This window comes from Lytechinus variegatus, chromosome 12, assembly GCF_018143015.1.
Source record: "Lytechinus variegatus isolate NC3 chromosome 12, Lvar_3.0, whole genome shotgun sequence".
NCBI lineage: Eukaryota > Metazoa > Echinodermata > Echinoidea > Temnopleuroida > Toxopneustidae > Lytechinus > Lytechinus variegatus.
The window spans coordinates 31,469,088-31,496,726 of NC_054751.1; the positions used below are offsets into that span (position 1 = coordinate 31,469,088).

General features: G+C 34.1%; 1 protein-coding gene across 1 annotated transcript; it reads right to left on the reverse strand.

The window, feature by feature from the left end:
* Window positions 1-1,241: 1,241 nt before the first annotated feature.
* On the reverse strand, window positions 1,242-27,639 carry LOC121424702 (UPF0687 protein C20orf27 homolog). The gene is made up of 5 exons (XM_041620452.1): window positions 27,627-27,639; window positions 25,351-25,513; window positions 23,751-23,845; window positions 3,766-3,894; window positions 1,242-2,806 (listed from the first exon to the last, which is right to left on the reverse strand). Exons 1-5 carry the CDS (start codon window positions 27,637-27,639, stop codon window positions 2,703-2,705), a joined length of 504 nt encoding a protein of 167 aa, XP_041476386.1. The 3' UTR covers window positions 1,242-2,702.

A 27,639-nucleotide genomic window follows, 5' to 3' on the forward strand; every position in this document is an offset into this window, starting at 1 on the left:
AAATAGTAGATATCTACAGTCTTACTATAGTATAAATCAAGATGAAGATGAAGAAAAATAGCAAATATAATATGAAATATATGCAAAAATAAATAAGTTCTTTTTCCTAAATATTTTTTCAGTACATGTTGGTGCTTCATCTATACAATATACATGTTTTAAACATGTTTCAATGAAGTTAATTTCTACTTGAACTGAGTGGTCCATGTACAAGCCTATAGGAATTACATAATTCAGTCACAAAGGGGTTAAGGCTTAAATTACACCTACCCCCCTCCCCAATATTTTTAAGGAAAAAATCATGATTAAAAATGTTTACATAAATTGGCCCCAAAAAATGCATTTTAAAATGCATTTCTACCAGACTCATGATTTTCAGAATCACTTGAACATGATATACAGTATTTCTTAATAGTCTCTCCTGTCACGCAGATGGGGGAGTGGGCGACTGGAACCAACACAATTTCCAAGACTAAGAGAAAAAGAATGAAAAATTAACAGAAAAGAATGGCAAATGATGGATTTTTTTCTGAATTCGACAAAATTCATCATAAAAACTAAGATCTTAATTTAAAAAAGATTGATATTTTTGCTTGCATGCTGTGCTTGCTGATAATTTTGTCCCCAATTCATCACGTTTGGCCCGCTCAAATTTTTCACTCATAAAGCTACTGATAGTCACATTGCAAGGATTCCATTGGATAAGCATGGCAAAGCTGACAAATATTTGAGACAAATTCTCAAGGAATCACTAAGGAAAGCCCTAAAAGAAACTAAGATTCAGTGATAAACACATTAATATAATTAAAACAAATATGTGGGAACACTAACAGCATTGCAAAATGCAATAAGAATTATGATGTACATTTGCATTTTGGGCTTCAAATTTGCTTGAAAACAACACTAAAATACTGAGTTAAATGAATTGATCATCATTGTTACAAGTTGTGATTTTCCATGACTAATTATAAAACGTGTAAAAAATATATTTTCATTTATGTCAAAATTTAAAGTGGAACTTATAACACAGAGCACTCTCTTGGTAAATATGAGAAGGGAAAAAAACTCTTTCAAAGGTTTTCTGCTCTCGCATTCAGGGCATTTCCGGTGTCAAACTTCTCCAAGTCATTTTCATCGCAGGCTTGTCAATTTGAGGTGAGTCAGCGAAAAACATAGGCAAGTATAGCAGAGTGTACATAGTAAATCAACCATTGGTTAACTCTGATTACAGTATTGTTCATGATTGTCTTTTTTTTTCGATTTATAAATGCTGATAATTATTGTGAATTACACAATATAATCAAATTTTGGAAAGAACTTGTTAAGCATGCACCCGTTCTCATTTCAGTTTAAAGAGCGCATTATCAAATAATGCTCATTGCTTTTAGATTTTAAATTTTAAAATGTCATCACGCTTGAAAGTGTACTGATAATATGGCGCTTTTCTTACTAAGAATAAATTATTTCCATATTATTTTACCCACGGAACCCAAACAAATAATTCAGTCTATCTCTCTCTGTCAATATGATATGGAAATCAAGATTCTAGACTACACATTGGTAAATACTACAGAAATGAGATTCAATATTGGGTGCTGGGAAATACATAATTATTGATCGCTATTGTTGTTCTTAAGAAAATTACATAGATTTTTTGGAAACTACACTAGAAAGTAGTTAATGTACAGGAAGATATGATGGGAAGGGCATAATAGACGTATTATCTTCCCAGGATTTTTCAAGATTCCTGAATTTTAAAATAACTCTCAACTTTGAATGAATGATTCATATACTTGAATTTTATTTTAGAACTTGCATACCACCATAATTGCCTTGCGGTCTGATGATAACATACATGTATATATAAGATCACCTAATGTGAAAGTTTCTGCATCAAAAGCAATAAATGACAAAATGATCAATCTCTTGAATATTTGTGAGAATAAGGAATGGCAGTGTTGGATCATAATTCAAGATAAAAGAAAGGGAAATGTATGTATTTTGTTACAAGCAAGTCAAGAATAACTTTTATCATTCACCAGTCTGGTGCTCATACCTATTTTTCATATCATAGGTTCTTCCTACATGGAATTAATATAGAAATTCAGGGTGTTTCACTTAACATGATGGATTTTCGTTGTTAATACATAATTGCTCTGAAGATCATAGTGATGTAGAGTTCCATGGAGGAAAGTAAAACTAATCAAAATAAATAAAATAAATATGAAAGTAGAATTTATACTTTATTAATATCAAATACTCAGAATGATAAATAATCCAGTAGAAATTTATCTCATTCAATCAAAAGAAGAATCTCAAAATGATTTGATCTGAATACAGATAAAGTATACTTCATTTCACTTATAAAATGCTTCTGGTTCATAACAAAATTTGCAATACAACTAAATCTAGACAATAAAAATTATCTTCTTTGAAGACACAAACCTTTTAATTCACTTTGTACATTACATCAACATGCATTGCTTAAAACATCTCTTTCAATAAAAACTCTCAACTCTATTCATAATCCACATAGGCAAATATTTCTGCTACCAGATCTCTCTTCAAAGACTTGGCCGTTTCACGAAGAATTCTTTCTCCCGACATCTATGGGTGCAATCTCTAATGTGACTATGTTGTCCAGACAATGTCTTCCAGACTACAAGGTTAAAGTGAAGGGAAAGATGGGAGCGAAGATGGAATCAATCGTGGGTGTCTCGATCGCTCTCTTCTTCCGAACTATCCTCCGCTTCAAGACCCATGTTTATGATGCCTTCTTTTAACATTGGTCTTCCTTGATCTTTACCTGTAATGATATGGTAAGGAGGAAGAAAGAGAATAGAAGAAGAGACGGAGGAGGGGAAGATGATGATAATTGATATTTATTGTGTTTCATCTAAAGTGACAATTCAATGAATTAATCATCAAAATCAAAGTATATGACCAGTCGGGGATATTGCATTAAAGTTGTCAGCACTGAAAATTTCAGTGAAAATCCCTGGTTTTGGTTGGCTCAGAAGCTGTCCTCTGTTTGTTACTAAGGTAACTGTCACAGAAAGACAACTTGTCAATGCTGACAACTTTCATGAAACGGTCCCTTGATTCGAGTATAAAGTGGTCTACTGCCCTCTCACACCACAGAAAACAAATACAGTATCATCATCACAGTAATTATTCTTTAATAAATCCATGATTTCTATTTCCATTCATTTATTCACATTTTGTTTCAAAAAGAGAGATGATGTTATACATTTGGTGACTGAGTTCTTGTAGAGACGTTCAGTGTCTGAATGAACAGTCTGTATATCTTCCTCCGCAACCGTATCTGTCCACAGTACCTAATTGGTTGAGTGCAATATATTGGGTCTAATGTTTGAACAGTCTTGATATGAGGAGTATTAGTGATAGCCAAGTGTTAAAGACAAGTCTCTTGACATACCTGCTCTCTCTTTCATGTGTGCACACATTGCACGTAAAGTTTAAAGGGTTAGATCCCTAAATCAGCAATAACCACATTACTCCCAAATTTTAAGAATGATTTTGTTTGCATGGGTCATGTTGCATAAATCTTGTTATCAATGAAAAATGCAGGAATTCTATGTCAAATTTGTCCTCAACCAATCAAATGGCAACATACAGTAGCTTATAACAGCGAGAGGTTTGTAACTCGATAACGCATTTTACGCTCGTGAAAAATGCCCTGATATCAGTTAGAGTTCAGTCTTGCATTCTCAATAAGAACCATCAATAATTGATTTTACTTACCTAGTAATCTTGCTCGTATTACAACCATGACTGATTTATCTTTATCATCCATACAGTGAATGGTGAATGGTTCGGCCATGACACCCTCCTTGTGAGAGAGTAGCTCTAGTTGAATATCATGCCCATTATCTGTAATGATACATAAAGAAAAAAAGAGATAGAGTTTAAAAATATGATTGACACCAATAATGAGAGATACATGTATGTCAAAGCATTTCAATGCTAACTAGGGGATAGTCTAGTAATGTAGTAGAGCCTTCAAATTGTATGCATATTTTCTTAATAAGGCCCTTTTTGACAAACTGGAAGCTTGTCAGATATAGCAATATCAAGACACCATATACATCTTGATTCCACATTTGATGTAGTTCTTTTATAGAATACCTTGTTTCTTTCACAGAAACCAAGTGACCAGGGCTCTGTAACACAACATTTAGCAATTAATCGCTAATTTGAAAGAGAAATTCTGATTGGTTCCTCATCAGTCTACAGAGCAAAATGCACATGCAACAATGATCTTGATAGGCTGTTTCATTTAGCGATTAATTGCTAACATTTGAGTTAGAGGACCCAGGTATTCCATTGGCCTATTTTCTCTAAAATACTCATCCATTTTGAACACATTATTTGTTGCTATGTCTGGCAAGTCTCTGAAAGTGGAGAGATTTCTTTAGAACATTCTGACAAGCAAAAAAGGAATCCCTAAAAAAAGGACACAGATGACTAAAAACTGTTTAAAGGTCCCCCCCCCCCATCCTCCCCCAAAAAAGGTTTCTTCTCAAAACAGCCTCTTAAAGATGAGAGGTAAAATGCACTATTTTGGCAAAGAGAGGGGGGGTACACATACCCTTATCCATGCATAAATATATTTCAATCCTATCAAATTATATTTTACACGCAATTTCGAGGTAGGTTACCTGAGCTCACATTAAATCTTGTTGTGTGACTGAACAGAGGCAATTCCACCTGGAGCGATTCAATTACAGAAATTTGAATTGGTACCCTGGCCAACATGACACATAATATCCATCAATGATTTATGAGATTATTTGGAAAGGAAATAACACTTTACCAGTGTGAAAAAGATTAAGAATGTGATTGTTCCTGCTTGTATTCAAAACTTGACGTGGCCTAACATAGAATAGGGTTGAAATTTCGCATTAAAAAAGACTCACAGATTAAGATTTTTACCAATGTTATGTATGTAAAAAAAATAATATGAATAATTAATTCAAGAATAACTATTGTTTAGGTACCATACCAATATTATAATGGCAAATCATGATAGAATTGGGATTAGTGTATTCGGGACTCAATGAGGCCTAAGAACTTTGCCAACATTCCATAGGTAATAGGTTTTAGACTCACAATGGCTTTATAACTTTACCAATGTTACATGTCACCCAGAAAGTATTGTGATGTTGTGTTCAGGGTTCCCTGTGCCCGAAGATAAGTAATAACAAATTGAATTTTCCTCTGCAACTGACATAGAAAAATATTTGTTTATATTGTACTAATCATATAGCAAGGATTAGATCCTACATAAATTAAATCATGATTGCTGATTGGTTTAAATAGCATCATGTGACCAAAGATATTCTGACTATTTTGCGATGATGTTGAAAATAAAATGTGCTATTCCGTGTTGAAAAAGAAGTGCCCACCAAAGAAAATGTGCTATTCCATCATTTACGTCACAGATCTTGACGGCGCAGGCACTGATATGCGTTCCGGGTGCTGAGCGCGTGGCTTCAGGAGAAGTACTTGAATCAGCGCAGCGGGTTATCTATATTTGGTTCAGATTAAAAAAGGATAAAGTACAAGTACAAGAACTAGATCATTAAGATCTATTTCTCTAACTTATTAAAGTAGGATATGAAGCTAATATACCAGGCATTCATTTAAAAAGTATAGTGGGAATTATTCATTCCCCGTTGTATTGGCAAAATCACTATTTTTCCCTCGGAGCTTCGCACCTCATGAAAAATTGTAATGCTAGTCCAACCTTGAATAATTCCCGCTATACTTACTCAAAGCCTGGTATATTTGTATACTTTATGACAGCATTAGAGTGAATGAAGATCTTACATATCATGAAGTTTTATCATTGATTTTTACCGACTAATTTGCTATTAACAAATTAGAAGTGATGATTTTCAACAGCTAATATAACTGTTCTCATAGAGAGACGAATATTTTTTTTTCATGAAATCCTTCCATATTTGATGAGGATGGATGCATGATAAAAATCATGCAGAATAATTCATGGTATGTTTTATATCATGGAATGTCAGCTTATATCTGGCATGATGAACCAAGGTATTTTCTGTGATAAAATTTTTTTGAAACATTTGATATCTAGGTAACAGATGTTCAAAGGTGCAGATGATAACCTATATGGATAAGCATCAAGTATTTGAAGAATAGTAATACTTGAAATAATTCATCACACCAAGAAATGTGGTGCACTTGGTGAGTGCACCACGAGTCTAATTGTCAAAGTGCATCATCCTCCACCATCTAATCATGTACATTAATCACAAAACCTGTAAATCAACTTTGAAAACACTTACTAGTATCTATTTCGGTTTAGAATAGTTTAATTCAAATGAAAGAGAAACTAAGGGTAGAAAAACCAGACTCTGCTGCACATGAAATTATGGCTGCTTGTTTTCTAGAATTCTTGTATTTTTTTTTGGGGGGGGGGCAACTGATGGACAATGACAAGGTTTTTTTTATTGGTTCGAAATTTTTTTGAAAGTGAAAACTGACCAGTTAAAACTTAGAACTTTTCTTAAAAGAATACAAGTTCTAATTTGGACAATTCTATTCCATCTTTTGATTGGCTGCATAGAACTCTGGCCAATTTGATGAATATTGTACCTCACTTTTGACAAAGAGCAGCCAAGAAAGAGAAATTCTCCCTGGTGCCAATTTGAATTACATGCCAATGTTTCAAAATAATGAAAAATTGATTGCAAAAGATATAATTCAATGAATTTATACACATTTTATATACAATAGTTTTAATACATTTTTCAATACCCTGTATTATTAACTGAAAAATGCTGAAATTATATGATTTATCGATACGTGATCCCTTGAAATTTAGAAAACAACAGTATCTACACGTGCATAGATGATAGTATAGTCCAAGAGCGCACCTAGCGAGCATAGCACATGGCTTTCATGTTGTCATTCAGGTAACCTTCAAGTAGGCAGATGAAACAAAGAAGGCGAAACCTATTGACATGTGTTAGGGGCAAGTATGATATTGTGTTAAATGAAAATAAATACAACTATTTAAGTAGAAGATATGGTAACGCCGCAACCATTCGTAATTCTGAAGCTTCGTTATTCCGAAGGTTCAGATATTCCAAAGGTTCGTTAATCCAAAAAAGAAATGAGGTTCGTTAGTCCAAAAACTAAATGATTAACTAACCTTATTTCGTTTTCGGACTAACGAACCTTCGGAACAAAGAACCGTATTTTGTTTTCGGATTAACGAACCTTCGGAACAACGAACCTTACTTCGTTTTCGGATTAACAAACCTTCGGACATTGTACCTTATATCGTTTTCAGATTATCAAACCTTCGGAATAACGAACCGTCGGAATAACGCTACAAATGTTCGGATTAAGAAACCCTTTTACGTTTTCGGATTAACGAACTTCGAGGTATAGGCAATTTATGTGTTTTGAAATTACGAAGTGTAACCGGTAACACAGTAAGGGTATAAAGGGAAATACAAAGGGAGAAATTTGGAAGATACAAAGAAGGTAGGGGAGTATGAGGGGTTTAAAGCATTATAGTCAATTTTATGGGCAAATTTACAAAACACAAAGAAAATAGTAAAAATACAGACATGGAATAAATCCTTACATCATAATTTTAATTTCAAAGGAAAACATCACTTTCCACCGAGAGAGAAGAGAAAAAAAATACAAACCAAGAGAGCAGTTGGCACTTGTGTTATTGTGATAGAATTGAAGCAGTAATTGTAATTTTAAAGAAAAAAATATCACTTGTTATGAAAGGGAGAGAATCAAGATGACATCCATCAAATCGCTATAGAAGCATGTCAGGAAATAATGCCCTGTTAAAGTCTGTTCAGATTTGACATGACAAATCTCAGCAAGACCGCTCAGTAACAATTTGTGAAGAGTCAATTGAAAGTCAGGCGACAAAAATGTTGCAGAGGCAGAAATCCTAGAGCTCTCATTTTTTTGCAACTTGCTTATAAAAAAGCTACAACCCATGCAAATCTTCAAATAGCTAAGATAAAATATCTTTTGATCAGAGTTGAGTACTGAAATCATGACGTACTTGTCATGGGGTGATAGGGCATCTATTTCCAGACTTGAAGTGTGTAATGTGCATTATATTAGCATAAGTGGGACGATTTGACTCAACATGTCAGAACTAAGAATGTCACTATGTTCACTGCACATAGGCAGTGGAAGCGGGTGGGATGGGTCCCCCCTAAATTTGAGGGGGGGGGGACGGTCCCCCCCCTGATTGCTTGTCAATTTTTTTTCCTGCGTACCCCAAAAATTCAGGTGGACCCCCCCAAAAAAAATTTGTTGTGGTCCCCCCTAAAATTTAGATATGCTTGTCAAAAAATTATGGTGGTCCATCATGAAATTTTGGTTGATAACTTTTTTTTTTGGGGGGGGGTATTTTTTTTAACTGTCTCCATCACAAAATTTCAGGTGGACCCCCCCCCCTAAATTTTTTTGCCTCCCGCTGCCAATGTCACTGCACCTCATCTGAACAAGGTTTCATGTGGATGATGATTGTACTATGGTTGACTTGACAATGCATCTTTACATTGTATTTTAGGAGCAGCTTTGGAGTATTTGTCAAGATTCAATGAGTGCCTTCTGATGCTCAGTCATACCAAACTGACTGATGATATGACATTCAAAGTAATGTAATAGCTTTGATCGGTCTGGAGTCAGCTGGTGAGACAGCAGCATCAACGTCTCTTAATAAGAGGCCAGTCAGGGGGTTCATGTTTTACTCCAAAAATGGATGCCTATAAGGGAGTGGAAAATGAAAAAGGATTTTGGAAAGCAAATTTCACAGAATGAAAGTCAAGTCACAGCAAGTCGGTGCTAATAAATTTTCAAGAAATTACATACAATTTGAATTTGAGGCTATATATCAAACTTTAAACAGACAATTTCATTTGTTTTTTCTCTTATTATTGGGATCATCAAATACTCTTTGCTTGACATGAAGTATAAACTAAGTTTTCAATAAATAATGAAAATTATTCACTGGTTCTCCAATTTGCATAAAGCTTCATTCAGTATTTCAGGAAAACAACAAAGAATTTAAATGGTAAAATTTCATCTGATTTTTCATAATTTTTTGCAATAATGCTTGTGTAATGTTTTTTTTTCAGATTGACTTGATATCAACAAAAAGTAACCCTTTGGTAAATCACAAATGAATCTTCTGACTATAGAATTACAAGTATAAACAGTCTGGCCATAAAATTACAAGTTTGAATGATTTTTCCCACTGAGCCGTCAGAGGGGCGGCCTATTGGACAGTGTCTCTGCGTGGGATCAATGGATCTGCAATTCAAATGAACGTGGAAAGCCATAAAGGTGTATCGTTTCAATTCAACACATTTAAACTGACAGTGACACCCTCTTAGCCCTTGGCAACATCTGAAGCGAGAGGTTATAGAACCAGGCAATGGCATGAAGGGATGAGTGTATTCATCTCAAACTGATAAAAAAATTCAGAGGCATGTTTCTTTTACCCCTCCCATTTCTATCTTCCTACAACTCTCTTGCATCAATGAATGTTTGGAGCTGCCTCTTCTCTCTGCTATTCAAAGGCAATAATTCATTTTTTTCTTGATTTCCCTTCTCTCCGATTCATCGACACCAATCTCTCCCTTATCACCCCTCCCTCATCCCCCCACCCTCTCTCTCTCTCTCCATCTCTCTATGAAATATTTACAGCAAATACATTCATGTTTAAAATTCAAACATTTTAGATTTTCAATAAATCATTATTCACACCTACACAGCAAAAACTGTGGTGTTAACCGGTGTACATAGAGGACCACACCAGTTATTTTACACCGGTGTTAAATTGGTGGTGTTAGTTTTACACCTATAGGTGTTATTACAACACCTATGGTTGTTACATTTACACTCTTTGGTGTTATGTTCAATCTCTAGGGTGTTATTTTAACACCTTAGGGTGTGGTCCTCTATTAACACCAATTGGTGTCAGTTTTAACACCACAGTTTTTGCAGTGTATAAGTTGAGCGATATGGTTTAGGCAACTGAGAAGAACACTGAGTGGTATTCATGTGCAATAAGTGTGCATCAGTTTCCATCCACTGTATATAATTGCAGCATACATTTTACATGATTTGTTTAACCATCATCCACTTTGTCTTCTATCTTCGTATTTCTTTCATCCCCTGCTTCCTGCCATCATTTCAACTTAATTGGAAAAGAAAGCCACAGGAAGCCACAGGGAGTGAAAACAATCGAGCTTTGCAATATTTATTGAGGGGATTGATTGTCTAATGTTATCCCACAGAGATAATACACACTGTCTGTAGACACAGTTAAAGGGATGGTCCGGGCTGAAAGTATGTAAAGCTTAATAAATAGAGTAGAATTCACTGAGCAAAATGCCGAAAATTTCATCAAAATCGGAAAGCAAATAATAAAGTTATTGAAGTTTAAAGTTCAGAAATATTTTGTGAAAACAGTCGTCATGAATATTCATTAGCTGGGCTGATGATGTCACATCTCCACTTTCTGTTTTCTTATGTTATTACATAAAATCATATTTTTTTCATTATTTCATACTTGTGTGAATAATATGTCTCCCATATAATGAAATGAGTTGCAGCAATAAATATCTAATGCACTAAATCAGTTGTCAATCCAATTTTTCTAGTTCTTGGTGGAAAAAATTTGAATAAACCTAATTTCATATAATAAAATACAAAAGAACAAGTGGAGATGTGACAACATCAGCCGACCTAATGAATATTCATGATGACTGTTTTTACAAAATATTGCTAAACTTTAAAATTCAATAACTTTGTTATTTGTTATCCGATTTTGATGAAATTTTCGGCATTTTGCTCAGTGAATTCTACTCTATGTATTAAGATATAAATATTTTCAGCCCAGACCATCCCTTTAAGATGTTTTCCCACAAGATTGAGTGGCCATTTTCAAGGTGACTGCAAAGAAAACAAGGGCCTGTTTCATAAAACTTGTTACAATCAAAGCTACTGAAATCATTCTATACGATTGGTTCGTAGTAAACATATTCTAGATATTGGGCATTTGTAATTATAATAAGTCTTTATGAAACAGAACACAGATTTGTTAATATGGCTGCTGAAGAGATATCCATAATGCGAATTAGTAAAACACAAGTAAAACATAACAAAAAAATATAATCTTCCATTTATAATGTGAACATTTCAACCAGAAATCAAGTACAGGGGCCCTTTTATAAAGAACTTGCAACTGTTGTAACTTTTAACATTAACAAAACATTTAAGGCAACTCCAGTGGTAACCTTGATTTTGATTGGCTGCTGAGCCTTGTTGCCATGGTAGTTGGCATTATGGCAAAGTTACAACAGTTGTACGTCCTTTAGGAAACGGGCCCCAGATGTCCTTCAGACCAATTGAATAGCAAGCCCTGAACCTCTCGGAGGAAAGATTTTCAATGTTTGTCATTTACTGCAGATGATCTTCGAGTGCATATAGAAATTAAATAAGAAAACAAAAAGCATGGTGAACAAATATCGTTGACCATCAACATGGAGCTTTGTTATCAAAACATCATTGAAATGGCTATCAATAAACAAAGAATATTATACAGTCTTATTGGTTTATTAATAAGTTATTCAGGAGCATGTGTATTCTCAAATCTACTGAAGATATGAAATAACTGTAAAGCCTAAAGAGTTTATAACTATATAATGAGTAAATATAAAGTACATGGAGAATGGCAAACTACTGGTTTTGTTTGGCGTTTCAATGATTTGTTGCTCCATGCTCAGAGCCGGGAGGACGACACTATACAATTTTACTTTTGAATGTAATTAAACCAGTGAATTCTAAAGTATTTCAAAATTACAGATCACTTAAAAAAATGAATTTCTACTGGACAGTTGTTTAAATTTAGTTATAACCTTTCAGACAAGTTTAACTGTAGGAAATGGCGCAAAGCATCATAAGTTATATTTGAACCTCATGTACTTCACACCCTACATGTACATGCTAGAGAGTGGGGATGTGGTACTTAAAATGTTGGAGAACAAAACCAATTTGTTTGTCTCTCTCTCTTGTCATTTGGAAATGTCAACCAACCTCCAAAGGGTCCACTTTAAAACCTGCATGCATTCAAAATACATCTCCATGTGCACATTTAGCTTCTGGTGCTTAATGACTTACACATTCCATCTCTTCCTCTCCTTTCTAGAATCCTTTATTTCCTACGATCTTTCTCTTAGCACCATACTTTCTTTCCATGTTTTATACCAACAGTTATGTTTTACTTGGACATGAGAAAGTGAAGTTTCTTTTAAAATTAGTCTCTGTTTGAGTTAATCTTGGCTCGTCTTTATCATTGTTGTATTAGTTCATCTCGCCCCCCATTCCCTCACATTCCTAGTACTGCGGTCCCTATCCTTTACCGTGCATGTCTACTTGAAAGTCACTTTGTCATTGCCCCCTTTTGTAAATTGAATTATGATAGCAGTCTCAGGCCAACACCTTACCAGTGAATGAGGATTAATGAAGGAAGGACATGACCTCAGTTGGCTAAGAAAACCAAGGGTGTTGACATTACATAAAGGTGCTAGAGCGAGCACCCTTTTAACCAACGATGGTAAGACATCTATGCAGTGGATGCTGACACTGTGGAAAGGTGTTTGAATTGACACTCTTCTAACTGCAATATGCATCTATCATTAAAGCAAGGATCAGGTGGACGCTTGGGTAGAAGCCCCTTCCTCTCTGTGTCTTAATTTTACTCTACCTTTAACGCTTTTTGTTTTATTATGTAGAAATTCAATTCAATTCTTTTATTTCATTTCCATTCAAAACATAATACAAAGTAATATAAAACAATACAAATCAAATACAATTTTACAGAAGGGCATTCTTACTTCGTAAAAAAAACCCAGTATAATATAGAGCATAAATGGATATGGAAATGAGGGGATCCACTAAAAAGCAAAGCTTGTAAAATTAGAAAGGTTCTAAAAGGATATTCTTTGACTCATGTAGCAAAACAAGTATTACAAAATATTATAGTTCTATAATAAATCACTATTGTTAAATCTTTATTATTTTTCTCCAATATTTATCAAATTTTATCATACATTTAACTATAAAAATATAAATACATGTAAAGAGGAAACAGATATAAGAGAGAACCTGTTAAGACAGAATGACATACATTTACATGTACATTGTATGCCAAAGATCACCCACGGGAAATATGACTCTGTTCTAATATAAAAAAAAATAAATGAAAAAAAAACACACACACACATATTGAAATGGAAGGCCTGATGGAGGTAGAGTAGAAGAGAATGTTTATTACCCAAACAAATATCATTTTGACCCCAACAAATATGAATTTGATGACAAAATATGAATTAAGGTAAGTGAGTCAATGGATACCGATGGACTTGTTTGTTTCTGAGCACTCCTCATTGATAAAACCATGAATTATTGCATGAATTTAAAGGAAGAGCTTCAGAGAGGGGAGAGGGAGAAAGAGATAAAACAGAGAAAGAGAGAGGGGGTATGAACAGTCTACATGGAGTAGATGAATATTAAGAAATATATTATGAAGTTGACTATTGTTTGTCTATACAACACTTCTGCTTTGCTATTCATAGTATACCACTGACACCAAGCCTAAAAATGATTTAGAGAGAAAAATCTGAGAGTTACATATTTTTTATATATACTATTAATGGCTTTCACATTCATTTTCGTGAGAGCAATCAATTTCATATTATTTTTCTTTATTTTTCAAGAAAGATGCAATATCCACAAGCCTATGATTGTTTTCTTCAATATGCTAAAAAAAAAAGCAGAATGGTACATGTATATATTCTTACACTTTTGAATAATACATCTGGAATTATATCTAAATCTAACTCCATTATAACTGTATACGAAGCTGGTCTGGATCACTTTTAAATCCCTGTAAATCAAAACCGATAAGCACTTTAAAATTTCCTGGCCATTCCAGTAATCTGATAACAGGCAAGCATTTAAAAAGTATGCACATTATCCGCTCTGTGGGGAAGAATTTCAGATCATCGCCATGAGAGACACACAAAATGCTTAAGAAATCACATTTGACTGGATGGAATATATGGATTACCATTTAAGAAATATGCCACATTAACATCCACATTGATAAATATAGACTATAGGGAAGAAATTACTGTAATACATGTCAATATATTTGTAAACAAGATGGATTATTTGAGAGCTGGAATCACCTGCTATGTAATCCCCAAATCGGTGAGCATCAATTTTAATCATTATGATTATCAAAACAGCTTGGAGCAAGGATTATCCTTAAGGATGCAGAAGGAATGTCTAATGAACACTCTAGAAAAAAACAGTTTTAATGTCTTTCCAGTCTCGGAAACAGCATCGCTTTGCAAGGATGCATCTGGGCAATTCCATGGAAAATGTTCACTTTAGAGAAAAAAACGAAGTTTCCGATTTCACTTAAGCAGCCAAATTTTCTTAAAAAGTAATCTATAAAGTCTCAATTTCCAATAGAAAAATCGCAATATTGATAAAATTTTGAAGTTTTTTCCTTCATCAAAAAAATAGAATCGTAAATTGCAAAATGTAAAAAATGTGGCTATTTTTAAACAATTCATCTTTCCTGTCTCTACTAAAAGCAAACAAGATCCCAGAGGTCTCTTTTAACTTTTGAATAGTTGATTAATGTTTATATCAACAGAAAATGATAATTAAATTTTATGCCATTCATCAATTTTAGAGAAATCTGTCTTCAGATTTGTGTGATTTCTTTACCATTTTCAGTGTCATGTCCGTTACGTTTTTTACTTAAAGTTTTCACAGCTTACAGGAAATTTGTCTAAAGGTACTGCAGATTCAGATTCTATGTTAGAATTAAACCCCCTACCATGTGTAGCAATCATTTTCCCTTACCACTTCTCATTTTCATAAAAATGGCGTAACAGACATTACGGTTCGCGTAATGGACATGACGCCTTATATATGGCAAATGGCAGTATTCACAAAAACAAAATAATTAGGCTCAGTGTCAAAGACTGAGGTCAGTCTCAATTGTTTGAGGATAGCTGAATGTAATATTTCCTAGAAACTGCATGTCATTTAAGCTATGTTTAGAAGTTGGTGAATGATGAAAGTTCAGCTCTTGTTCTGGTAGATTTTTCTGAGAATTTACGGTATGCCACATAATAATTAGGATAAGATGCAGCTAGATCTGGCAACATACTCAGATCACAATCTGCGTCATTTGTGCTTGAACAAACATTTGATTATCTTAGGTTTTTGCACTGACAGTTTGGAGCATGATAAAACTCCAACTTGTGAATTCATGATCATTGATGATATTACTTCAAAGTATCTGACTTTCACCAACCTCTACATGTACTTCTTCAGTGATGGCATGGGCTCACATTTAAAAGCAAGTATATATCTGTGTTACATGATGTAGCTCTATGAATCCATGAATCTACAGTGGCACTTCTTTGCAGTATCACAAATCAAAGGGGCCGTGGAAAGAATGTGGCGCGATCAATGAATTATTTCATCATAGTATTTTGGTCAGCCATAATCACGATATGAATGATGTATCTTCAATTGTACACAAGCAGCGCGGACAATACAACAAAATTAGATACACCATTACAACCACATTTGTCAGCAAGCAAGATCGTAAGATTTAGAACATCCAAGATTTGATGAAAGGATGATTATACTCAGGATGATAGTTATTTTAAATGAAAAAAATATCAGAAGCTATTTACAAACATTCTGATTACCTTTCAACTCATACATAATCGATAATGAAAGACAGGTTTCCAGGTACTGCTATTAAATTTTTATTACAATACTTTTTAATACCATTTTTTGTAATCTTAAAACTGACATTAATACTAGTACATGTTCTTTATCATACAATACATTCCATAATATGTTCTTCTTGGATTTATACAGGTCTGGTACATTTTGTTTTCTTCTCACAAAAAATGAGATTTGGTCTTCTCAGTGTGCCGTAGTGGTATGATAAACATTGTATTCAATATAAAATTATCACTTAGGCTATGGCTATTAAATTAATGATACCTGCTAATAATATCTACATATTTTTCTTTAGAGTGTTAGAAAAGGTACTTTGCTGTTACATAATTACATTCATTATTCATATTTCTTTCATTTTCAAACTAAGAAGTGCTGATGAATTCACTTCGTAAGGGTGTCATGTCCGTTACGCTAGTATATTATCAAATATTAGGGCATGAATAAAAAATTATCTTTTCTATCAACTTTTTCTCCTTTAATTAGGTGTGGTGGATGGTAGTAACTGGAAAATACTCATTAACTGTTGTTAACCGGGGTAAAATAGAATTTTCTAAATATTTTTTTTGTTTTATAAATATTGTACAAAAAGACCCCCTCTAAAATTGCAAAACAATAGGAGATATTACAGATTACCAGTTATGATATGTGTCTCTAACCCCTAGCCTTAACATGTAAACAATTAGACTTGTACCTTATCTTGTAGTAAAATAATTATATTCGCTTACAAAAAGTGGATGAAACTGTCATGTCCGTTACGCTTCGTGTGTCATGTCCGTTACGCTACATTTTGAGCTAGGAATACAGAATGCACTGCAAAACTGTTGTTAAACACCATTTTATGGATAGAGCATGATCTGAAGGTTAAATTAACACCAACGTCAGGTGCATGCAATCTAAGAATTCACAGGAATTTTGATAAGCAATAGGAGGTAAAAATGCTTCGTCCATTTCGTGTCATGTCCGTTACGCTCACAAAGAGTGCAATTTCTCCACAACTGTCTAACCAAACGATTTGAAATTTTATGTGTATGTAACTGATACTTAAATGTGTCTGATAAGCTTAGTAACAATTATTAAAAGACTACTAATTCTTCTGTATAAACCTTTGAATTACAAAAATTTGTCTGAACGTCATGTCATCTATCTATTGATCATCTATTTTCATATGATCCTATCAAAATCCATGTTATGCAAACATTTAATACACTTAAATTTGTAATGTCAATAAACTTTGGTAATGTATAAAAGAACTTTGGTAATGTATAAAAAATACAAAAGAAAAAACAGAGACTTGTTCATATTAATGTTGCTGTTTGTATTATTTTTATTTCATGCTTTGAAAGTTGCTAATTGCTGCATTTATTTCACCTGTGACGATTATCTACATCTTTACTTGTCTAAAGTCATATTTGAACAGAATAGCATTCAATATAATTTGACTCCTAAGTTACATCCTAACTATTTTTCTTGTCATTTTTACTCTGATTTGAATAATATAGTACCAATTAAACTTTGATCAAATCTGATTCAAAGTAACAAAAAATCGTAGTTGACTCCCAGCTAATGCCACTTCTGAGTTAAATTTAATCAAACATGCACAAATTGTATGTCTGCCAACAAGTAAATGTTCATCCTTTATCCTTGAGACAAAAATAACCAGAACTGAAACGTGAGAAAGTATAGAATAATTTGAAAGGAAACAGCTTAAAAGTCATGAATTCATTATAAAAGAGCTATCTTTAATGGACAACTCAAGAATCTGGAGCTATAACATGCAGTTATACAGTGTTTTACCAGTGCATTAAAATTGCGTATTTTGGTTTGCATCAATCGCCTGTGCAGTATCAGAGCATACCCCTAAAAAGGACCGAAATCCATCAAATATCCTATATATGTACAAAATTTGCCGTTGAATTATGAGATCGTATTCAACAGTAGTGCACACGTGCCAATGCGTACAACAATGACAGCAATGCAGAGCATAGAGCACAATTATGCTTGATGATGTCATAACAAACTACATGCAAGTCGCATGTCAACAACCAAATTTGATCCTAAGAATGATGCCATACATGTAATGTGATAAGTGATATGACTTGTTCAATCAAAGTTCTCCCTCTTTTTTTTTTGGGGGGGGGGGTGGATAGATGATACATAATTATATTGGATGGCTTTATTTCATGAAATACCATTTCATAAAATACCATGAAATCTCCATTCAAAAGAAGGCAAATCAAAGACTGTTTTTCATTCGCCAACTCAAAAAGCTCCATTTGGATAGGTCGATTTTGTCCCTGTTTTACAAGTCTATCATCCAGTCAGCTGTGATGTTCAATGTAATCTGCTTCTATAGCAACCTTACTAAATCGAACAAAGAGAAGCTTGAACGTCCACGGAAAATTGCCCAGAAAATAATCGGTCTGGAATTACCCCCAATTGAAACTCTCTACAACGAAAGATTACTAGCTAAAGTTCAGGCCATCTTAAAAGATCCATCTCACCCTCTACATTGCTATTACAACTTCAATAGGTCCGGTGTTCGCCTCTGTGTCTCCCGTACCAACAAAGTACGTTTTAGGCAGTCTTTTGTCCCAAATTCTCAACATGTGTTTAATAGTACAGTTGTCAGATAGAAGGGGGAATTGCACTTAGCTTACTATGAACCCCACCCCTTTCAATACTCACTTTTAATTTACCGTCTCGCAATATTCGTTCCACCACCCCCCCCCCCCCCCCGTATTCGGGCTGGATATGGAATCACAAACCAATTAGTTTTTGAATAATTAATCAATTTATATATCTGCAATTGTACTCTTTCTATTATATTTGATATAACGTATACGGCATTTTGTTTTGTGTATGTAATGCCATGGTATTGTAAGTCTATTTTCATTCTGTATATGTGCATATCTATTTGTAATTTTTGTAAACCCGATGTGAAATGAATTTCCTACACAGGACAATAAATACATTCAATTCAATTCAATTCAATACCATATATATTCAACTCGTTAGGGTCAATATTCCACCCATCTGCAACTTGTGGAATATTTGCCCAATCTTTTGGAATACTTCTGGTATTCCATTATGAGCCATCCAATATGATACAACAGCATGAAAGGGTGTGGAGTAGGTGTCAATAGACAATATTCTTTTATATGAGATTGTTCTCATTGGCATACATGTATAGGCACAAAGAGTATCACTGTCGACCTGCTTCATCTTTGGAAATTACTATACTTTACTCACTCACAAATTCTTTATTTCAATACCTTTTTCACAATAAAATTTAGGTGTCATGCACGATCTATTTCAATGGTAATCCAAAATAATAAATCAACAAGATGTTCAAATGATTTTCAGAGAGCTACATCAAGTGACGCAACTCACCTTTACATGTAACTGAATATCAGTGCTTTCCAGATTCTAAAGCAAATGAAAGACAATTTTTATGAATTTCTTGCAAAAGAAAAGTGAAGAGTTCTCTATTTGAGATTTTCAATTGGCTGAACACACAGTTCTCATTGAAAATAATATTTTCATTTGAGTACATCCTGTATCATAATGTATTTGAAATTGGACTTTGTAAAGTGTATATTTTTGCATTTTAAAAATTGACATAATGTTGATAGTAAATAGAACTCACACAATACATTCAATCATTCATTTATCTTTCATTTGTTTTCTATTTGTATCTATTCATTTATGTATTCATTCAATGATTTACTTTCATAAATCTATTCATTTATACTAGGTTTTTATTTATTTATTCATTTATTCTTTCATTCGTTCATTTATGAATCTACTTACCTATTAATTCATTAATTCTTACTTTATATTCATTTATCTGCATATTTATCAAGGTAAATTTCCAGTGGTTAAGTGAATCAAAAGTTTCACTCCAAGCATACCAGATTTGCACTCTCAATGATTATTGGTATATAAATGTAGATTTAAAAGCTGTCAGCAAATTCAAGTTGAAAATCAAGTACGAAACCCAAGGTGCAAATTAAGCTCTTATTAAAACCTGACTAGAAATCCTAGCTTCATTCTAAGTCAGTGCTTGGGGATAAATGATAAGCTCTACCTTCAACAAGCTCCAAGCCAACCACAAACTTTCCGATGAATAAATCTTGTTTTCATGAGAATGCTCCGATTTCAGGAAAGACGTGCTTATGTAGGGAGTTTTGGAAAAAGTTCTAAGCAGCTTTGGAACATAATACATGGTAAGATTAAAAAGGAATGGAGTTGTATTTGCAAATTAAAGTGTACATTGTCATTCAATCGTGATTATCGAAAGACAAATAAGCACAAAGAAGATCATGAGTCATAAAAGTACTTTTTTCAATGATTGAGGAAATTGATCAATATCTAAAATGGCCACTGAATTGTGACACACAATCATCAAAACATGATGGTATCTGTGAACTACTGCATTGCCCATGTGCATGTAATAACTAAATTGAGAGAATGAAGTACCGTAAGTAACGGTGTATTAACCGCACCCGTGTATTAACCGCACCCCCAACTTTGGACTAAAAAAAAATAAAAATTCTCACATTTACATGCATATTTGAGGTACATGTACAAAGAAACAAAATCTAAGTTTTTAAGATTTCAAAGTATCCAAAGAGATTACCGGTATGCGGAAATATGCTGTTCTTGATCAATTCATCTACAAATGTTAGAAAGAAAGAACGGTCCCCGGCCGACAATATTGGCAACTTACACACTCACTCACCTCACAGTCACACACAGCACTGCCATTACATTGCAAACTACGATACAGTACCAGTCATGCCAGTACATCTTATCAAATTATGATCTGTGTCTTTCCCAGCGTAGGAGGAAGAAACATTCACATTTTTTGCATCACAATCTCACAATCACTTTCAGAAATTTGATGTCTTAGCATGAATTTTGGATACGGGATTACAGGAAGGTTCAAGAAACAAATAAATTGACATTCTTTCCAGTTGTTTTTTACGGCTTCGTGCCGTCTCTCTCGTGCGTGGTTTACATGGTATCTTATGAAAAGCAAACAGGAAGGAAAAAAACAAGCTGGCGCGAAAAGGGACTTTGAATAGCGCCAGCTTAAGTCGCACTACAACCACATTACAACGCAATAATTAAGCTCACTCAACTCTCGCTCAGCAGTGACAAAATATTACAGAGTATGCTTGGCGTCTCTTTTAAATTAGCCAGGGAACTTCACTACTTTGAATCAAGAATAAAGTCAAAATTAGTGTCATGAAGGTGGGTGCGTTTGTTATGGACAATATTTGATTAAGATCATAATAATTGCTTCCCATTACCCTCGGCTCATACCTCTCTAAACGACATTGCCTGGGCGGCTACGCCCGGCCACTCGATGTGTTGTGATCTGGCAGACATTGTACATGTACGGGAGGGGTTACGGCGGGCTGGCTCAGACCCGTCACCGTGTATAAACCGCACCCCCGACTTTTGCTTCTATCCCGCCGAGAAAAAGGTGCGGTTAATACACCGTTACTTACGGTAAACTCTCAACATCATTTACAACTGGGTGGAAAGCTGTCATACCAAAGGAAATTAGTCCAGGAGTGTTTCTAGTTTCTAGTGAATCTAGGACTCTGTATTCCAGTAATTTGTAAGATTTATAAGTAGCTATACAAACATCATTATATTATACTAGTATATCAATGAAATTAACTTTTCCTGAACCAGCCTCCTTGCTTACATCCACACAATACATGTAGGAATCAGAAGTACCTGGAGGAGAACATCACATCAAACTCTACAAACCAGGATGAGATCAACATGAATAATTGATCATGCAAACATGAAACGATGAAATGAAGGGAGAAAAAAAAATGACAGAACACCCTAAATGCCAATTCTTGATAGAAAAGATGAGGTGAAAAGAGAAAGTGGGACAGTGCTTCTCTATTGCCTATAGGTATTCACTGATCTGAATGCAGAATAAACCAAGATTAGCTTATTTTCTGCGGCAGTTACCGAATGAAGCTAGTCTTTAGAAGATACGGACTAAAAGACAAAATAGACAAAACCTCAGTCTATTTTTACCACTTCAATTCATATTCAGCAATAGCAAGGTGCTAAAAGCACAAAAAATATCCCAAAGTGTATAGTCAACTGATGATATTAGATCTGTTTCAATGCTTTTAATACCCATGGTATCACTGCATATAACAGCAAAGGGCCTGTCAAAATGAATCTAATAGGGTCATGTGCCCAAAAGAATACAAAATCACATCTCAGAACAATGACAAAAAAATAGTTCTAATTAGCTGTGTCCAACAAGGTTCACCCACCATGATCTCCCATTCAAAAGGGATGCTGCACAGACAACCTGAACAGCATAAATCACATTCATGTATTGTCCGTAGAGGCGGGGGGGGGTAAGTACATGCATGTGGGCAGGAGCAAGAACATTTTAAGCATGAGAAAATACATCTTGAGCGGAAGACACAGAGCCGGGATGGGAAAAATTATAAGTAGGAAAGTTAGAGTCGCTAAGGCTCCTTGCATGCTTGGTTGCACTGAAAATTACAAAGGAAAGTGCCATTTCCAATATTTCTGTGTCCAATCATACCAGGACAAGGCTGTCCCATGGCCTCAACAATGTTCAATGTGTCAAGCTAATATATTCTCCATTTCATGAAAAATAATGGATGATGAGGTAGTCTCAAGCATGATGAATGGATCTTCACGATTGAGACAAGGGTGCTTGTTTCAGCTGAAAATGACACCTGCTCACCAAGCGAGGGCCAGATCATTTCATCTTCTTGTTGCTAAGCAACCCATTCATGTGCAATGTCTCATGTTCACAGGAGGTTATTGGGAGAGTGCTCGGTACCTAGCACGGGTTCACCATCAAGGGACCCTTTAACATCGGCTGGTTTCCAGAAAACATGGCGATTCCAAACGGATCCTCACGTTTGAGATGATGTATGTGGAGGCATAAAACTCAATTTCATAGTCTGCATGAGAAGCGTCTTTTAAAATCAGCTCTAATTTGCAAGCAGACAGAGAAATTGAAACATTTAAGCTTTGAAGGAGTGAAAAGACGAAGGAGCTCTGGCACTGCACTCCAGACCTTTCTCTCAGGAATATGTGCATGATGTCTGATGAAGACTAGATACATAGCAGATGGTTAGGAGTATTGCAGGGGCTAAAAATGCATAAAGCCTCCATTAATTGGTAAATCTCAGATCTTTTTTAATTTTTGAAAGTTAGCATAAAATTATACTGTTCATAACTGGGAAAAGCTGCATACTTTAAAGGTAAATGCTAGTTTTGGTAACGATATCAAAATGAGTTTGTACAGAATCCAATGAAATGACCACCAAAGTGTCTGTTTGTATAAATAAAACGCATGTGCCAAAGGATTCTGGAAGAAATTGTGTAATTGCTGAGAAATCAGCAAATAAGCACAGGATTCGAGTAGGGCGTCGGGCCCGACGCTCTAAGCAATAATTATACATTGTCCCACGTGCGCTTATCTGTGTTGGGGATCTTCAGTGTGAACATTTTTCAGCGTAAATTTCAAGATTTCACAAAGTTCAGTTTACGTAACTGTACCAGATCTAGATCCTCGATGATATACTGACAATTAAGCCCTTTTTTACAGACTTTCTCATGAAATCAGTGTTTATTGCAACTACTGGAATTTCTCTTTAACCACAGTTATATGCAGCTGGATATGCAAAGCTGTGACCGAGGTCTTCATTCAGATTTCTAACCACCCTGTACTACATTTATGTAAGATGCATACAATTGTTACTTATTATACCACTTCCACAGATGTTCTGTAATCTGATTGGTTCAGAGCAGGTCATATGACATTCATATTGGTTACTTACCATCTGGTCTTACATGTGCTTCCACTGATTGTATAATTGTACTAGAATTCTCTTTGGCAATGACATCTCCCTTTAATGTATCTCGTACTGTACACCTGTGTGAGGATAAAAAAAAATAATTACTGATAGCTTTTTCTGTAAGAATATTTACACACTAATTTTCAGGCTTTCAAGCTCACACTGTTTTAAATGTTTTAATTTCAATGAATCCCTAAATCTATCTATAATCATCTGCTGTAAAACTTCATGACAAAAGTGAAACGACTATATGTGCTCTATTATATCAAAGCCCACAAGAAATTATTTTCCTTCAAATTCAAAATTTTGAAAATTTTCATTTGATTGCTGCAAGTTCAACAGCATTTGCAGTGTCATGCTTGAGTGAACCTCAATCTTTAAAGGAGAAGTCCACCCCAACAAAAACTTTGATTTGAATAGAAAGAGAAAAATTCAACAAGCATAACACTGAAAATTTCATCAAAATCGGATGTAAAATAAGAAAGTTATGGCATTTTAAAGTTTCGCTTCATTTCACAAAACAGTTATATGCACATCTCGGTCGGTATGCAAATGAGGAACTGATGACATCACTCACTATTTCTTTTGTATTTTATTATATGAAATATGAAATATTTTTATTTTCTCGTCATTGTCATGTGAAATGAAGTTTCATTCCTCCCTGAACACGTGGAATTCCATTATTTTAACATTTTGTGCTTCAGGCAAGGAGGTCGTAATCGTCAAATTCGTAAAAATTGAAATATTGTATAATTCAAACAATAAAAAAAAAAAAATAGTGAGTGAGTGACATCATCGACTCTCTCATTTGGATGTAACTGGCTCGTTCATACCACTATTTTGTTAAAAATAAGCGAAACCTTTGAATGTCATAACTTTCTTATTTTACATCTGATTATGATGAAATTTTCAGCATTGTGCTTGTCTGATTTTTCTCTATTGATTCAAATCAACATTTTCCTGAGGTGGATTTGACCTTTAAACAATAATTTCTCTTTATTCTTTGAATCTCTCCCTTAAATATTTGATATTCAATCAAGTATAGAGATTTAGTTGATTATTTTTTTTTAAATCTACATATAATTTTGAAGCTAATTTGTGTTTTTCTTTCAAAATATGCATACTAAATATGAAAATTTAATTTGGATAACATAAGTAAACTTTGAGCTTAGCATTCATCAAAAAGTTTGAAAATATTTCATTCTCTTTTTTAATACAAACATTTTTGCACTTCCAATAAATGTTCAATTTCAGTTTGAATTAATCAATCTTTAAGGATAAAATTTTGCTTCACATTTTGGTGACTATCATAGTGACAAACAATATCAAATAAAACAAATTTCTTATAACATGAGCTCTAATTTTACCCACCATGTTTGTTACTTGAATTTCATGGTTTACAATAAAAACGAACATTATCATTGAAACTTAAAGGTACAAAGATGTTTTACAAAATAATTTACTAAAAAATCATATATTCAACACTTTCAACTTTATTTGCACTCATTCTAGTGACTGGCATTGATTGCTTTCTGTTATATTTTAGATTCTCTCTTTTATTACTCTATCAATCATACTTTACCTTATTTGATATCTATGATCTGTTTGAAGAAATCCTAGATTAACATCAATGGAATTATCAATCTCTCTGGAGATTAGAATTTCAGAATGATCGGAGACGTCTTCAGGAAAATGAACCTTTGATCGGGATCTTGGTCTTGTTTTTGTTTGGCTGGTTGTCTGATCTGAAAAATACCAAAAAAAAAGAAGAAAATACTAAAGGCATACATATTTCTGGCTTTTAAGGACAACAGGTATTTGTTAAACATGTTCACTCAAAATACAGTTCCCTCATACACACATGTTTAAACAACAGTTTTACTATGGTCATTATAAGAATTATCAATGCATTAGCACACAAGAGCCTTTTGCCTGTTATAAACAGCAATTATTATTGTATTATGTACGCATTGATATGTACACTGCAATGGATATTATCATTGATTGTCATATATTTTCTTATGAGTGGCTGATTTTTTTTTAATGGGGTACATGATAAAAACAAAAGCATTGGCATTTCACGGGACACAGCACATTAAGCCCAAAGGCAGACATCCAATTATCATTGCATCTTTTCCTTCTCTCATTTGATTTGTCATTACCAAGAGAAATATCTTTGATAATCTAATAGTCGTAAAAGGTTTTGCTTAGGGCTGTTGTGCAAATAATTGCAATGAGTCCAAAGAAAGCATATTAGGATTCAAGTGTTGTCAAAAACTCATGAGTTGTTTTCGTAAATAGCTTCTTATGTTTTCTATTTTGGGGTTAATTTTTGACATATTTCTTTTATTTATTGTACATACTATTCGGTAATAAGGAGTTTTATACATTCTGGACTTTCTACATCACAGGAAATGTGATTAGAACAACAGAAAAAAAATGCCACAAAATAAATTGAGAGATAGATATGTGCGGGGTGAGAAAATAAAGATTTCCCCCAGCTACATGTAGTTAGGTACATGGGAATTCCCTAATGGCACCACACGCATTCATCGTGAAGGAAAGATGGATACAATAAACCACAATAGATACATACACATCAATAACAATTAAATGTCATAAGGTAGTATGTCCCCCACAAAGCTCTCGTAGAATTGGCCTTTGAAGATTAATATGAGCTTGTTTGTGGAGTTTGAATTAGTGAAGCATCTGAGGAGCATGAATGATTGTACATCACCATTACAAATATAATACAAGAGTGTTCATTCACAGGAGGTAAAAGAGTGATCAATCTATTAAACAATGATTTGCCTCTTTTATTTGAATGACTTTCTTTGACAGAATGGTTCAAATTTTGTATCATTCTTTACAATAAGCTGGGTAGACACTGTCAAATGCAAGATAAGAAATAAAATTGCAAAAGTCAGTCTGCAGTCCATACATATCTGATTTTCATACACTTGTTGTCCATGCATCCATTAAAAAAGATATTAAAGGTAAATCACTACAAATACGTAATAGAAAACACAAATTATTTTAATTCTGCAAGTCATTAGCTTTTAAAAACTAACACATTTCAAAATGATTCCATCACTTATCCAAATCCATATACAGAGTCTTTCAGAAATCGGGAGCCTTATTCTAAATATACAGGTAAAAATGCTACAATCAGAAGCCAACAGATTAAAGCTCATTTAAAGTGGATTAGTACTATTGCCATATGACTACTACTAATGATCATCATTCTGTGAGTTCGTATTGACCATCTTCATTAGATCGGAATATCTACTCAAAGCATCATCAGACTACATTATAAAGCAGAGTACATGTAATACGGGTCAGTGATGATTATCTTGTTCAAAGAACTTGGTATATACACCCATCATCAAATTAACTTTGTTTTATTTGATTATTTTAACTGCAAGTGGTGTCAATGGACTACTGTAATGCTAAAATATTTGCAGTGGTTTCACGTTCACAAATTCAAATAATCCATATTCACCATACTTTCCAATTCAGTTTAAGGGTCTTCCATATTAATATAAAATATAAATTTTACTGAGGTGTTCCAAAAATATTTCAAATTTTGTGATACAAGGTCAGCATACCACAATCTGTTAAGTTAACTATTTATCAACCAGCATCGATGTGCTCTAATTTGAAGTTGACCCGCAGTATCACCCAACCATCTACGATCGCCCATCTCTTAATTTTCATATGTGAAGCAGAATGGTGTTGACCATCTTCAACACATCCAGACATACCCTGGAGGTAAATGTGTCAACCATCGGATAAATGAAGAATGGGGAACTGAGAAGCTTATATCCGGTATTGCTGCAAAAGTATTTTGCAACATACCCGCAAGCGGCAT

Excerpts from the sequence above, each read along its gene's own strand:
- LOC121424702 (XM_041620452.1), bottom strand. Across the intron at positions 3,895-23,750 it reads AGCACATGTAAGACCAGATG|ATAATGGGCATGATATTCAA; the intron begins GTAAGTAACCAA and ends GTATCATTACAG. Across the intron at positions 2,807-3,765 it reads AATACGAGCAAGATTACTAG|GTAAAGATCAAGGAAGACCA; the intron begins GTAAGTAAAATC and ends ATATCATTACAG.